The following is a 16,502-nucleotide window of genomic DNA, read 5'->3' as shown; positions in this document are numbered from 1 at the left end:
CAAGGAGAGTCTGCCTGCCACTCACACAGGCAAATGCAGGCTGAATACATATTTTCCTTTTTAAAATGCTTTGCAACATTTCAGAGCCAAGACCTGTAGAAAAAAGGGGAGAATTCTCTGGCTTTGATTACAGTCTGTGCCACTCCCTGCACTAATGGAATGAGACACACAGACAGTGTCCCACATGAGAGGGACCTGAGGAGTGACGGATGTATTGATCTCACAAAGAAAGTCTAAAGTCTTATACTTATAGTGGGTAAAAGAAAAAACATTGTGAGGCTGAGAAATTGCAACTCCATCCATCAAACCTGTTTTTATGAGACTGAGTTGGTGACTGCCTGCTGCATCCCAGCATCATAAAAGAGGATGCACAATAAAGGGGGGGATTTTGTATAGCTGCTGTTTGAACTGCAGGAGATCAACATATCAAATAATGGATATAATCAAATAGTCTTACTAACAAAAAACCTGCTGTGACTTTGTGTGTTAATGTGTCTAATATAGGACTGGCTGGAGGGGTAGGGCAGCACAAGCAGGATGCTTGGGGATTTGGTTATCAATTGTTGCTTGGCAACCACACACCATCTCTGTCTTGTCCTCTCACCCTACCCTCCTCCTTTCCTCCCATTCTTTTTTTTCCGTCTCCCCACCTATTTCCAGTGTTCTGTCTGCACAGTACTATACCCCCCCCCCCATCTCCTCATTAGGATTTCCTCAATTCGCATCCCCTCTCTGCCGGTCATATCACCCAGTCTGCATTTTTTACTCACTACACCTTTCCCACAATCATTTCCCCCAGCGCAAGAACAGAATCACCTGCTGATGGGATGGGGAAGGAGAGGAGAAAGAAAGGCGAGAACTCAGAATGGGAGAAGAGGAACACATTGTAACAGGGAAGGAACAAGAGGCAATGTCCACTGGCACTCTCATTCATATATATGTTTTTATTTTTTACATTAAAAATTGGTTGCAGCATGAAGATGCATGAGTATATATGTGGGCCACTAACCTATTCTTCCTGGAATAAAATGAAATATTCGACAGAAAATGTCCAGACAACAGGCAAGTGGGATTACAGCATACAATTAAGATTTAGTAGCATTTTTTAATGTCTTTTCATACTGAAAAATGACAATAATAAAAATAGAATTATTGTAGGTAGTGTAGGTGTCTGTTTAACATATATAAAATGTTCTTTTTGTGTATTTTAACATTTTTCTATTCTAAAATTAGCTTGAAAAATGTACAAAATAAAGGTGAGGGTGGCCAAGTTCCTGTCTGCAAGCACAAGTGGTGAAATATTGGATGCACTGTTCAGTAAAAGCAGTTTTGAAATTGTAGAAAACTGCCCCCTGGTGCTTGTAAAATGGTATCACACAATTGTTAGGTGTTTGGGTTTGAATCTGACACAATAAGGAAAATCTAGGTTTTAGTCAACACCAAACCAGTTAAAAAGTCAAATATTTTGATTGCAATATTTAAAAAAAAAGAAAGAGAAAAGTCATATTTATGTAAGGAAAATAGTAGATCTGTCGGCTTTAAGGGATGGTGTTTCAATGTATTTATTGCAAATTTGGCTACAGGACGGTAGCTATCAAAAGTGACCATTAAAAGTAAAATAAAATTCTATTTTAGAATATTTGTAGTTCAAAAAACACACACACGTAATATGTAACAAGCAGTCGTGATGCTTACTGGTTGGTAATGTGAAAATCTGACTAGTGTAAGTAGTAAGTGAGAGTCTTCAAACCAGACATAAGTGTTCCAGCCTGAGCAGTCCATAAGCTATACAGCCCTAACTTGTATTGTTTACTACCATAAGTAACAGTCTTTGTGCTCTTTCTCAACCATTTAGGTGATCAGTTGGAAGCAGGTTAATCTCGTCTGGAAATCAAAGACTGTGTTTTGCCCAGGAGGGGTCTCTGCAATCAAAAAAGTAGCAGTCACAACAATTTCATCCAATTTGATCAAATATTTTAACCACAAGATAACCTAAATATGCAATTTTTAAAGGAAAAAAAAGATGTTTCTTTTTCTTTTTTTTGGAACACATGTTCATGAGGATCCACACCTGTGGTGGATGTGTGAGATGGACTGTGTCAGAGGTTGGTGCAAAACTATCAATACCTTTAATGTAGATTTAGAAAAGATGGATGTTATTATGTATTGAAAGACAAAAATGTGTAATTTTTAATTTGGATAATTTGCCTCCATTTTCACTAATAAACATATTGATCATTCAAGTAAACAACAGAACACATCCTAATATGTTCGATAGCTCTTTTTTAATATTTATTATTTTGACTTAGAGGAAATGCTGATTTTCTTTTACAGCAAAATTTTGCATATCTCAACACATCCTGTGTACAACCACAAAACCAAATCATTACATGTGTTCTTTTTTACATGGAGTGAAAAACAAGACACTTTTACAAGCATTTTCCTTTAAACTCAGCATACAGATAAATTTATACAGTCCATCTCTTTTTAAACATCTTTTTTTTGGGGGTCAAAATATACAGACAAACCATCAACAAACATGCAACATACAGAACAGAAAGTTTCAGACAACTAATCAAATTGAATCAAATTATTTTTCTCACCTCCCTTTGTGGTTTTTCAGTAGTTTGGTGAATGTGTCATTGGCTGACAGTGCATATCTTGATTACACTCACCTCCCTCATTTAACTACACTCTCACTTTGCTTTACAGCTACAAGCTTTTTAGTGATTTTCTTTAAACTCCAACACTCACATGCTCAAACCGTAGACAATATAAACATTCGATCATTGTAGAAAATAAACAATTTATGTACATGTTAGACAACTTGAGCCACATTCTCACCCCTCGATACAACAACGAATGAGTGATCCCACAAATACAGACAACAGCTGACCTAAACACAAGGGAAGCCTTATGAAACATGAGGGCTTAACCATTCATGACTGAACATGGAACATGGACAAGTCCTAATTAGTGTGCACAGACTCTAACGTACACCTAAGGATCACTTCCCAAAGATTGTGCATCAAATTAAGGAACCCCCAACAGATTTATATATATTTATATATATATGTATATTTGTTTATGTACTTTTTTCGCCACATGGATGCAAAATGCATGCTGGAATTTTTTGTTTTTATTTTGCCACAACATACTCCATGACTCAGTTCATTTCTGTGCAGAATCATAAAACACATTCGGTGACAAGTTAAAAAAATAAGAGAACAAAGTAAACATCATAATAAAGTGCACAAGATCATCATTGATATATATGTATATATATATATATATATATATATATATATATATATATATATATATATATATATATATATATAAATATTGAAATAAATTAAAAAAATAATATATATTAGTATGTTTTTATTTCTCAATGGTACAAATAAAAGATAAACGTCTATGGTACGAATTTTAAGACAATATGTCTACATTTTTAATTCAAAGTTTCAATGACACCATGCATTCAAATTCATATGTTGCATAAATTAACTACAAAAGAATAAATCTGGGGTAAAAGGTGAAACAAAATTACATTGAATAAAGTAAAATAAGAACTCTAAATTGACAAAGGATGGCACATTAAAATAATGATTCTCTTACATGTAGATTTTATACGAAAACTTTAAAAAATGATCCATTCTGCTGCTCACTTTTTTGTTCTGTTGGATTGATCTAAGTTATAAATGACATCTTGCTCTTGTTATTTATTATTTTTTTTGTAAAATAAAGATATGTCAAGCCCTCTGAAATGCCGAAAGTTGTTTTGAAAGTTCCTTTTTTTATTTTGTATGCATGGTGGCAAAACTTCAAGCAATGAGTCGAAGTAATATTTCTTCTGTGTACATGTCATGACGAGCACTTGGACCCGTGTCTTCTCCTGAATCCCGAGCGAGCCTGAGAGAAAATCTGGGTGACGGGCAGTGATGGATGCTGGTCCCCTGTGTTTTACGGGAATAAGTGACACAAAATCATCTAGCATTTCACAGCACAGTTAGAAACATAGAGGAACCATAACTTTTTTTTTTCTTATTTAGCTTTTGAAAGTTTTTCCAGGTAAAACAGAGACCAGAGGGCAACACTAACACACAGACAGCAGGGCTGTCACACCGACAACAGCTGCGGGACTACACATGGTTTTGAAACGACTTCTGAGAGTTACATGCTTTCAGCAACAATGCCATAACACAAAGGGCCCCACATAAAGAAACACCTGGCTTTGAACATGTTGATGATGTGACTGTTTGTCATTCTGGACATTCAACACAGCATGTGCTTTGGGTTTCTCTACACAAGTTGCTGTTCATTCTTGTAATCCCCCACATTTACTCATACTCATCTGTCTCTGAATGTTCATTTTTGCTCATTGAGAGGGAGGATTGGTGTGATCGAAAAAGACAAAGGAGCAATTGGACATGATTATGACCAACCTTGAACTCACATAGGTCCACATACACTACACAGATAGAAGGACTGCTAATCCCATCGTTTTCTGGATTGTCGGTGCACCATCCACAGCCTCAATAACATTTTCCATATCTTCTACTATATAATCTATTGACAAGTCCTATACTCTATATTGTATCTAGATATATTTTGCATCTCATTTCTTTTTATTCTATATAAATATCACACTGTACAGTTCATTGATATGCTCTGTTATCTCCACGTGGGATATCTACAGTCAGCGCTGTACATTTAATCTTTATTTCTTTGCTAAGACTGGCTGAGTTCTGCCATTTTTTCCCATAATACTTCAAAAGAAACAAAACTATAATACAAAAATTCTTCTTCGTTTTCATTATGCTTAAATATACCAAGACCACTGATGTCCACAAAAATCACAACAGTGCTTCTTGTATGGGTTACATACATAAGTGATTGACTTTTGTTTCTTATTTTTCCATTTTTCCTTCACAGATATGTTAGATCGGTCATGCAGCATCAAAACAATAATGTTTGGTGGAATTAGAGCCACTATAGGAAACAGAATCATCACATCTGTCATCACTTTCCTTGGTGTTTGCATGTTGACATCCGAGCAAAGTCGATACAAAGTGGATATGTGGTAAGAGGTTGCTGTGTGCTGGCAGTGTTGGAGTCATGCAATTGCAATGCCATCGTGATAAAATTTCCTGTGTCTGCTTTCACCGTCATCCACTCTGCAACCTCCGTCTGGTGTTGGAGCTCAAGGGTTGGTTTGAGTGGAACTGACAAACAGCTTGTGCCAGCTGACCACTCTCTTCCTCATGTCCACCTTGTCAAGCCAGATGTAAGCTTCTCCAATCAAGGTTTTCTTCACAAACTTCCCACCATTTGACACCAGGAAAAGCTGAAAGTACATAGAAAACATGGATTGTTCTTGTTATTTTCATCAAATACAAAAGACTGACTGAGTTTGAAAGCATGCTGTCCCGCATTAACCAGAGTGGGTAAAAATAAAAACAATAAAATCAGGGGACCTTTTTATATTATTGCCTCGATGAAAATAAGAAAACTATCATTATGTTTAGGAGGTGCAAGCAGCTTGGCTCCTCATCCCGTAGCGGGTCTTTGGCTGGCAGCTTGCCTCCCGGGAGCCAACATAGTGACGGGGATCGCTCCAGCTCCATGGCCCCTGCAACAGACTGTCCAGGGTGTAGCCACCTTTGCCCAACAGTAGCCGGACCTTTGCGCCGCACCCGCCGCTCAAAGGACCTCTGATCGCGTCTCTACCATTGACCTAACATTGAAACTGACCGCCTCTCCCGCACGAATCGTGATGAGTATGAGCGCAGCTTAACCGTGATCTTAAACTAAACCCTTTCTCTGCATCTGTGCAGCCAAGAAAAAAGGTCAGCACTGGGTGCATGTATTTGGAAATTTATGTCCGAATTGTCACTTTCTTTCTGGCATTTCATTGCATTTGCCATGCAAGGTAATTCAACAATTTCCACCGTTTCTGAGACTGTCAAGTCGGTGTCGTTCATGCTGCAGAAAGGAGGGATCAACAGTGGAGCTGTCAGCTGAGCGCCAATGGACAAGCCCACGTAGAGTAGATTTTGGCAACAGAGGGTTTAGATTAACATGAAATATGTTTTTTTAAGACATTTAGATTTTGGGATTTTGGTTAAAAACTTCGTAATCATAATTAAAGCACCACTGGGAACATTTTATTTAAAAAAAAAAGTCATACAGGGACTTTAACAACCATGTAAAAATTTAACATGGTTTACAGGGTTGTTTAAACTCAACTAATCTAATTTTAAAATACTATGAATGATATATTTTTTTACCATTGGATAATCCCAATTTACTCCATTTTCACTCCCCAATTATGTACCTCCATTCATGAATAGTAAAAAAAAAAAAGCTAAATGTTAAATTAAGAAATGCGACAGAGACCCTGTAGTAGAGTATGGATTGGGAGCTGACCATAACCAAATAGTTTTGTCATTCTACCTGTATCATCTGTTTAAAAGTGCTTTATTAAATATTTAAAATCAAGTTTTAAAATGTGTAGTTTCCAAAAGGATTGACTGATTCAATCTGCTTTTTGATTTTTTGTTTTGTTTTTGTTTTTCGCTCCTAAAAAATGCTTACAATTTTAGTTTTATCCCATTTTGCTTATTAAATTTGATCAAGACCCTGAATGCAATCATTTATAGCATAAATAGTAAATAACAACACAACAAATAAATAACAAAATGAAATAATTCATTCGGAATATTGTGTATCAGTATGTCCCCCCCAAATTATGAAGTGGGTACCAACAAAGTCTCCCGCTGAAAGGGATTGAATGTTTATCAGAACAAAGACAAACCTGTATGGCATGTCCGGTTGGATTGAGAGGAAATCTAAAGGTCTCATTGAAGGATGGCTCCCTGTCATGTCGACAAACTCTTGTCTTCTTCTTAATGATCCTCTTTTGAGTGGCCACGTTCACCACATACAACTTCACATATAAGTCTGCACAGGTACATAGGAAATGTCAATAAAACCGTTCCTGATAATGAAGTAAACATATCTGAAAGTACACTTGAGAGTGGATTTAGAGGCATTTAGGTTATTTCCAAACCTGGCAGGTGATCCGGACTTTTAAACTTGTAAGTTATGTTTCTGCATTGAAGGATCTCCAAGACAAGTTGGTCCCCTTCTGTCTTCACCTCTTTCTTGAGAGCAACTTTGATTTCCCCCATCACTTGTGTTTTACCACCTAACAGAACAAAAAAGTAAAAGATCATATCAGTGAAAAATTTGTATTCAAATATTTTAAGGTCCCCAGCATAGCTCAGCTACATAATTTCAAAATAAAAGACTGTTTAAGGCAAACTTTCAGAGGAGCCCAATAAAGAAGGAAAGTCTTATGCTACGTTCAAACCAGGCTCAGAAATGTACGTTCAAGCTAACACTTTCAACGAAAAATCTATGTAAATGCCCATATTTGAGCGTTTTAGTCTTCTGCGTTCAAAACTGTCGTGTTCACGAGTCACTACACAAGTTTTTAAACCTGTTTTCAGGCTCTACTTACAAAACGTTCAGCCATTGAGCGCACGTGTTGAAATTTAAACTAGTTGAACTTTGACCAGAGACTCAGATTTGGTAGTGATGTATACCAACTATTTCAAATTTGATCTTGAAGGAGAAATTTTAAATTGTTGTTTTTACCCGAATAGAATTTTAAGACACCAATCAGAATAGAGCTGTGAAAGAAAAATCCTGAATCAAAATTTGCTAAAAGCGAATTCATGAATGCACATTTCTCACGTTCTTGAACGTGCATCCCATGCCCGGTGTGTATGTAGCATAAGACGTCTGCTGCTGGGTATATTTAGGACTGAATAAAATAATCAGGGTTGTTGAAAACAGTAGAATTAAAAGAAATTAGAGTTTCTCATTAGAGTTTCTAATCAGCTTGAGCTGATTAAAACAAAGTTTTTTTTTTTTTTTTTTTTTTTTTTTATTAATCATTGATGTAAATAACTTTTCTAAATGTTTGCATGACATCATGGTCAAACACCTTAACCCTTGTGCTATCTTAGATGACCCCACCCTTACATTGACGTGTTCTTCCTACCATGACAAAGGTGGATAAAGGTGGAAATATTTCATGTAATCCATGGACACCAGTGAAGATCACAAATCATTGAAGAAAAAAGGTTCAGCGCACTGTCTAGTGGGTCTAGATGACCCAACTCCCAATGTTAAAGTGCCTAGGATAGCACAAGGGTTAAAAGTGGCATTTGGAGAAAAGAAAATACTTTGCAATAGCAAGAATAATGCAGCAGGGGGAGACTTAAAACCAAGAAAGAAATTTGAAGCTTGCCTTCATTTTCTGGAGTGATTTGTTGGTTTTTGTCTGTACCGTTGGGAATGGTTTTGCCACTGTAAAAACAAATGCAATTAGAACCGCTTTAGTCATGATTACTATGCCAAAGCAAATGTCCAAATATGGTCTTACATGTGTGGCACTTGAAAAATGGCACTGTCCACCCCGGTGCCTGCCTCTTCATCCCCATCCAAATCTCCATAGGTGTCTCCTACAAGACTTGGAGCGGACAGTACCACTGATCCTGAGACGTCACCCAGCCGGTGTCCTGGTCCTGTAGGTGGTAAGACTCAGTGGGATTCTGATGATATCTGTAGACCAATCTGTCTATCTAGAAACCCAGAGCCTTTTTTCCTGATAAGAATTTGCCACTCTAAAGCATCATATAAGATAAAACACTTCACACCCCAGCAAACACTATCTGTCCTCTCAGATTACAATGAGAATCTCAAAGCTGTTTGTCACTGCAGATGACAGTAAGTGTTTGCGTTTGACAACACAGTGTATTATAAAATACTGACGCTTTTCCTGCATCATTTGTTTTCCTCGTAGTCTGGCTGCTGGTACACTTACGCAAAATGAAAACGATTGTGTTTCAAACACATTTTATGACTCAAGTATTTCAACAACAAACAAATAATAATAATTATTGCATTCATATTACCAAGAGTTACACTTCTCAATGTTTTTGCACACATTTTTTGTCAGCCAGACATTATCCAATTCATTATCAATTTCTATTTATTCCAACAGTTTTATGTAGTTACATACCGTTATTCAGATTGTTTAATTTATGTTTTTTTTATTTATATTTTAAAGTATCCATATTTCATATGTGGCACATATTGTAGGTTTTTAAAACAATTTATTTTTTCCTGTGTTGCCTCACCTTCCCTTGCCACGTCTGCTCTTCTCACGATTCACTCTCATTGGGCGGGTGAATGCAGAGTGAGCCTCCTGATGACTTTTGAAACCTCTTGCTTGTTTCTTTTTCCTTGTTTGATCAATTCAGTCTCACATTTGTGCCCCCTTTGTTTAAGGTGAGGGGAATGGGGAAAAGACTTGGCGGGACAGGAAGGTCATGTGCCATAGTTGTGTGTGCTGGTGTCTCTATTTTTGTGTGATTTTTTTTCAATCTTTTTAAGGGGTTCATTGTTATGACACACATGCACACACAGCAAAACTGTAGTGCCATAAAATAGTGAAGGGCTAGAGACAGTAGCAAGGTCTGCAACTGCATGCTTCAGCAGCTTCATCTCTGAGCTGACAAATCTCAAAAAGGTACTTTTTCACTTTGAGAGCATCACACTGGGGGTTTATGCATTAACATGATTTAGTACTTTAAACTGTGTTCACATAATAAGACATACATTAAGACATCAAAGGGATTGCCATCCCAACTTGGTTTCTATGCAGGGGTTTGAGGTTTTCACACTGGGGTTTTGTAGAAACCAGATGCTTGGGACTGGCACATGCATGCACCTTGCAAAAACAAAGAGGTTATGTAGCTATAATTTAGCCTACGTGAAAGTAAATGTTTAGATTTTCACATTATTACATATAATTATACTCTTCTGTTATAGTAAAATACATTAGAATCAAGGTAGTGGGAAAAAAGCTGTCAAAAGTACTTGGTTTGTTTTTGCTTAATCTGGGGAATTGAGGATAATTGAGAGATAATTTATAATAAAAGATAAGCCAAATCCAGTTGACTGCTTTTTTACCGACTACTTTGATGAAATCTTCCTAAAAAAATAGAATATACACAGACATCTTTGGACTAAAATGACAATGTTTTTTCTTAAAGCTGGAACAACCGAAATTTAAAGCTAATGTTGTTTTTTATTGACAATGTAAATTATGTGTTATAATTTACAGTGGGGAAAATAAGTATTGGATCCCTACTGATTTTGTGAATGTGTTTTGTTGCACAGGGATACTTCATCATGTGGATGGGAGGATGAACGGAGCCATGTACCATCAAATCCTGAGTGAAAATCTACTTCCTTCCTCCAGGAAGCTTTTAAAATGGGTCGTGAAAGGGTCTTCCAACAGTATAATGACCCAAAACATACAGCCAAGGACACCAAGAAATGGCTGGAGAAGAAGCATATATCAAAGACATAGAGTGGCCCAGCCAGTTTCCGGCCCTAAATCCCATAAAAAAACTTATGAATAGAAGTGAAGCTTAGAGTTGCTAAGCGAATGCCACCAAAACCTGATGATTTAGAAATCATTTGCACAGAACAGTGGAGCAAACTTTCTCCTGCAGAAACTTGTTCACCTAGAAGTCTGATTTCTGTGCTTGATAGTGAGGGTTTTTTGCCACAAAGTACTGAGTCTTTCCAGCAAGAGATTATTAATACTTATTTCACTCAATGAAATGCAAATACTTTATATACAATTTTTAGATGTGATTTTTTGATGATCTTTGTAATTTTCTATCTCTCACTGTTCAAATGAACCTACCATTAAAGATGACAGACTGTCAATTTTGTTTTAAGTAGGCAAACCTAAAAAATCAGAAAGGTATCAAAAACATATTCCCTCTACTATATTAAATGTCTAAGAAATTTGGTTCTGTTAATATTTAACACCCCAAAAAATTAGATAAAAGCTCCAAAAAATATCAGGATTTAATGATAAATATTTTCCCCATTTATGTGTCTTCTGTTTTTATTTACATGGACAATTTATCTCTGCTGTTCAGAAAATGTCTGCGTAAATGTAGAAAAGTAAGATGAGACGAGCAGATAGCAAAAAAGAAAAAAGAAATTGATTTGGGTAATGCTGTAAAGATCAGGTTGCCATCAAACTGTCCCAACAAAGCTTTGCATGCAGGGGCAGAAGGAGGCATGTCACAGGAAGCGTGTCACGGGTAGGGGAAGGATTTACTTGGTTGCAGGCGGGACTGCTGCACCGCAGCTTCTGCGGCAGCAATAGCTATCCCAGCATCCTCGAGGTGGGCCTGAGTGACACTGCTCTTGCTTTGGCTCCGGGAGGGGCCATGGGAGCGCAGCTGACCATCAGAGGAAGACTTGGAGCTGCCTGGGCTGCTGTGTGACTTTTCCAAAGGCATCATTTGCATGTCTGGATAAAGATGAAACAGGCTGTTATAATTGCTTTGAAGTAAGCATTCGATGAAAAGAAATTCCCATTAGTATTAGCGTGTTTAATATTTTATGCTTCGAGGCAGACAAAATTTTTCTAATGTGGCAGATGATGAGTAAGGACATAATAATGAATCCTGTCCAGTTTTATTATTAACATCCCAGTTAAAGTAGTCAGGTAAAAAAATGATATGCAAACGTTAAAAAAAACTGTAGAGATGTTTAAAAAAAAGTAAAAAAAAAGATGTAAATGGTTCAGTACCTTTGGCCGGGTCAGGGAAGATTCCATGGCTTCTACTCTTGATTACAGAATTTTTGGGTGAGTCGTAAATCCCGTCTCCCTGCCCCATAGTTTGACCCTCTCCCACTCCATGCCCCTGCCCAGACCCTGACGAATGGCCTTGGCTGTGTCCCTGACCTGCACCAGAGCCTGGTGGAGCTTGAGTGGCATGGTAGGCTCTGCTGTGTTCAATGCTTTCACTCTGCTCCTTCAGAGGCAACCAGCGGGGTGTGTTGTCCAGCTGAGCTGTGTTTGACAAGTCGATCAGAACCTAGTATTGACACACAAAGAGACATTGGAAAAAGTTTGAACAAGATGATACTGAAAGAGAATCTACCAAAGGAGAGCAAATGGAGTTTAATGGGATGCCTTAAAGAAGCGGCACTCACTTCTCCAAGAAAGTCGTTGGAGGAAGATCTGTCGTAGTCCCACACAGTCACCTCCAGAGTCTTTTTCTTTAGCTGGGGCGAAGAAAAAATGCTGATCTTGTCTTCTGTGTTTATGCATGTACAACTCTATAACTATATAAAATGAATGAAAACTACTCTATTTTGTTCCAATAAAAAACATAAAAACATTTTACCAGATGTGTCATGTTAGCCCTTTTCATTTAAATTCTTAGATGTGACATTTACTTCAATGATTGATATGTAAAAATGCATGATTGTGTATACATGCTTATTCTTCCCTTTACAAAAATAACTGGCAGTTAGGCTAATGAGGTTGTGCAAAAGACAAAAATTGTTGTCAAACTGAGTCTTGAGAGAAGGGATGCAGGCATATTATGGAGACTCCTAAAGCTGCCTCTAGGCGTGATGACGACATTATAGCAGGACACATGCGATGTGACGCAGATGGTCCAAACTGGCTCACAGAGAAAGCACTAACACACTTCAGAGGAAGGTTGTGTGTGTTTGTGGTGCATAATTGTGCACAGTGCTTGTTTTTCAACAATACCTGCTCCAAATGAATGTTTTTGTAGATAACAGTCTGGTTCCATTCAGGGTTCACAGTCTTCTGAGCATACTTGGTCCGTCTTTTGTTATCGGCACTGATAATTTATGAGATTCAGAGTGAAGAACTGTAAATTATCTTTTGAAAACACAAACACTTGCTTTATTCAAACATTAGCAAAGTGCGATAGTAAATGGACAGAAAAGATGTGTGAAACGGCCAAAGTCTTGATGGAAAGATAGTTTAAATCGAAATGAGCTGTTTAATTTTTATGCATGTTTACTAAAAATTTCCATTAGCTGCAAAATGTATTCAGATGTAGTGGCTAGGCAGTTATAATAGCTAGAAGCATGGAGAGAAATTGGGATAAAAACGCTTTAAAAAATGCAAAAATAAAAAATAGAATTTGGACAAACAACAAAGGTCACAACAAAAGGATGTAAAATGACATTGGAGACATTGTTTACCAAAAAAACAGACAAAAAAAAACACCAACTGAAAGCCACACACTACCTTGCATTCTGGACTACCATGACTTGGCTGAGGGAGTCCAGAAGAGGAACGCAGATATCACAAACAAGAAAAGCAAAGAACACACAAAGATAAAAAAAAAACTGTCAGAAACAATTTGGTAAGCTCAAAGGAAAGACAACAAAGGATAGAGAGCCAAGGCAATCAGTGTTCTGGGAAGGCTGCACTTGCTTTGTGCACAAATGATAGATGTGAAACAAGACCAAGAAAAGGCGAACAATGCTTCTTAATTATTTTTGAAAGTGGGTCAGCACTGCTCTGCTAAAGTCAGGCAAACACCTTTAAAAATAGCTGTGAAATGACAAAGCAAAACACCAGAGGTGTTCTCTTTCGTGTTGGAGCCAGTACTGCAAACGAGTTAGGAGGGTTTTTTAACCTCATAAACAGACCTGATGGCATCATTATCTAAGAGCAGATATGGTTACAGCACAGATAAAGCCAACATCGATCTACTCTTGAGCTATTCAGTCTCTTGGGAGGTGCAACAGACAGAGGTAAGAGGAGGAAGTCGGAAGCATCAGCAAGAATGAAAAAGCACTTTGTCGAGCAAAAGCTGGACAAACTGAGAGAGTTTTCACACATATAGCTGCTGTCACAAGTCACCATTTAGAATGTCTTTGTCTTTCACAAGTCTGTGTTAAAGTCCCACTCCAATCATCTCCTGATCTAATGTAAAAGCGTTCCAAGTGATCTTTCAGCTTATGATAATGAAATTTCTGGTAAAGTCAAAAGACCTGTGTCGTTTTCTAGAACAAAATATCTGCAGAGTGGTCAGTAGGAGTTCATTATAAAATTCCCCCTCTGAGTTTAGGGCAGGACTGTTGGCATGGAGTAAGCCTGCCCTCATTTCCCATCATCCTTTTGCTTTTCCTGCTAGCTTACAACCACCAAAACACCAACCCTGCCTCAGAGTTTTAATCTTAATTTTTCTTATATATGTCCTCCATCATGGGAAAATGCCACAAGAATATGTTAAAAACACCAAAATCATGATTTTAACTGGAGTGGGTCTTTCAAACTTGGAATAAATGATTGAATCCAAATTGAATTAGAAAGACAAAAGAGCAAATGATAGTCTCATATCTTCTTTTGTGCTGTCTCCTAGAAAAACTTAAATAATTAGTCAGTGTTGCACAACACAGCAATAAATATAACAGGGTAGACAAAAAAGGCATCACTGAACATGGGAAAAGAATTTCAAGCTCACCCTCTGCCAGGTAAAAGGTAGACCTTCACAAAAGGGTCAGAGTAACCGTCGTGCTCCCGGGGGGCCAGGTTTCTGGCCTGCAGGACATGGACGATCAGATTTCCTAAGTTTCTGTCATAGTTGATTTGGAGCTATGAGGAAAAAAATGATATAGAAGAGTCTCCATGAGATACATAAACTTTTTTTTTTAATTTTTTTTTTTTAATCATTTTGTAAAATATACTTCTACCTGAATTTCACCAGTGATGGGATATCGTGCCTTTGTCTCATCCGTTGCCTAAAACGAATGAAAAAATTAAAAAACTGACAAGGGTTGTAGGCATTTTATTGAAAAGTCATGCAAAACTTAGACTGAAGCCATGGAAAAAAGCTTTAAACTGTACTTAAGTAATGGATCTGCTGTCTGTGTAAAGAAAATGTTGATTTTTTTTTAGACTCAATTAACGAGCCTGGGAGAAATTGGAAGTGAACAGTGTAATTTATTTGACAAATCCCCTTGTGAATTTTTAAACATTAAGAAAGACTTAATCTTTTTTTTTCAGCAGGGTGAATTAGCATGAATGATATTATTCGCCTATGCATTAAATGAAATCCAAACAAACTTCCACTATTTGTCATGTTGCCACTTCTTCATATTTTGCTCACATCATCATCATCTTCATGGAATGACTTTTTCGAAAGTTCAAGAACTGTGCTGCTCTATAATCTTGTTCCACCATAATTATCCTGTCACTCTCTGATGAACACAGTCCCCGTGACCTCCACATCTACCTTCCTTTTACTGGTGTTTGATTGAAAAAGCTAAGGCTGCATGATAGGTCATTCAAGGCTCTGGTGACTGCTGTTAAACAGAATCATAAAATTTTTTAATTATATAAAGCCAGATTTATTTCACATCTTAACCTCTGACAAATGGAAGAGCTGTATGTTTTATAATGTTTCCTTCCACAGTTAAAATGACCCATAGCTGTCTAAAATAAGACAATGTGCTAAGAACATAACCAGCTACCTTGTGTCGCTGTTTTTTGTTGATAGCAGGAGATGCAGGCTGGCCTGGGCTTGGGACCCCACTGGAGGCAGCTGACCCGGGACCAGAGTGGAGAAGGGCAGAACGCTCCAGGGCAGAGAGGACTCCTAACCCCCCTGGTCCAGTCCCAGTCATGCCAGGGCCTTGTTGCTGTGACACCTTCTGCAGCTCTGCAGCCAGCTGCTTAGGATCAACCCCTGGGGAACGCTGACCACCTAATTTGTGTAGTACAGCGAGTTCATCCATACAGATACTCAAATGCACGGATACATAGGTTCTCATCATCCAATCTTTTTAAGTACCTGTCTTTAGCTGGATGTGATACTCCAGGGCTTGTGGTTGCTCAGGGTCAGACAGCATGTTTAGGTCACTAATGGAATGTAGAGAAAACAGGTCAAATGAAATAACAAAAGGGTTAGTCAGATGGAGAATAAATATGAGAAGAAAGGAGGAGATAACATTATGACAGGGTTGAGTTGCCATATTGCAACTAAACACTTAAGAGTTTCAGAGAGACAGGGAGATAAATGATGACAGATGTTACTTACAGTCTCAGACAGAGCTCCGCCTCTGCACATGGCTGACCCATGATGCATTGCACCTCTTCATAAGTTTTTCCTGTTAAAGGGACTCCATTCCACTCCAGCACCTGCATTCCTGTGGAATAGCAAAAAGAGACTAAGAAGTCTGTCTGACTCCTGGATAAAACATTCCTGTCAAAACAGACTCAACAACATTAATCATATAGAAAAACATGCCATGAGAATCAAGATTTATTGATTAAGTGCAACTTTTTCTCTTTAGCTTTCCTTTTCTGTTGTCTTACAAAACAGGCAACCATCCCATTTCATTTCACACAAGACCAGAAGGCATGTTCTGTTGCCATCACTTCTCAGTCTTGCATAAACAACACATTTGCATAGTTAAAATGCAATGACACCCCTAAGAGTAAATCAGTCTGACTGTTTATCCCTCATGCAATGTGATGAAATGCATGACAGTCTAATCTTTCTTTTCCATAGCTAAAATATTACTTCTAGTAATTTAGAGTATAAACTGATGAGGTG

General features: G+C 37.7%; 1 protein-coding gene across 4 annotated transcripts in view; it reads right to left on the bottom strand.

Moving 5' to 3' along the window:
• Window positions 1-4,036: 4,036 nt before the first annotated feature.
• The window catches only part of LOC105354233 (protein piccolo-like), a 57,220-nt gene continuing 44,754 nt past the window's right edge, over window positions 4,037-16,502 (bottom strand). For 3 of the 4 annotated variants that reach the window (XM_011476204.3, XM_011476206.3, XM_023955901.1), the window contains 15 exons: window positions 15,984-16,092; window positions 15,738-15,805; window positions 15,418-15,650; window positions 14,638-14,685; window positions 14,409-14,539; window positions 13,184-13,210; window positions 12,674-12,767; window positions 12,106-12,177; window positions 11,699-11,987; window positions 11,222-11,416; window positions 8,459-8,600; window positions 8,324-8,382; window positions 7,076-7,213; window positions 6,821-6,966; window positions 4,037-5,350 (listed from right to left, as the gene is read on the bottom strand). In XM_011476204.3, the coding sequence (XP_011474506.2) occupies window positions 5,207-5,350; window positions 6,821-6,966; window positions 7,076-7,213; window positions 8,324-8,382; window positions 8,459-8,600; window positions 11,222-11,416; window positions 11,699-11,987; window positions 12,106-12,177; window positions 12,674-12,767; window positions 13,184-13,210; window positions 14,409-14,539; window positions 14,638-14,685; window positions 15,418-15,650; window positions 15,738-15,805; window positions 15,984-16,092 (1,895 nt within the window). In that variant the 3' untranslated portion in view covers window positions 4,037-5,206. The remainder of the gene's footprint in view (window positions 5,351-6,820; window positions 6,967-7,075; window positions 7,214-8,323; window positions 8,383-8,458; window positions 8,601-11,221; window positions 11,417-11,698; window positions 11,988-12,105; window positions 12,178-12,673; window positions 12,768-13,183; window positions 13,211-14,408; window positions 14,540-14,637; window positions 14,686-15,417; window positions 15,651-15,737; window positions 15,806-15,983; window positions 16,093-16,502) is intronic. The other variant, XM_011476207.3, reaches the window with a different exon arrangement.

The sequence above is a fragment of the Oryzias latipes genome, chromosome 6 (assembly GCF_002234675.1).
Source record: "Oryzias latipes chromosome 6, ASM223467v1".
In the NCBI taxonomy this organism is placed as follows: domain Eukaryota; kingdom Metazoa; phylum Chordata; class Actinopteri; order Beloniformes; family Adrianichthyidae; genus Oryzias; species Oryzias latipes.
The sequence above is the reverse complement of the archived record's forward strand: the minus strand, read 5'-3'. Positions and strand labels throughout refer to the sequence as shown.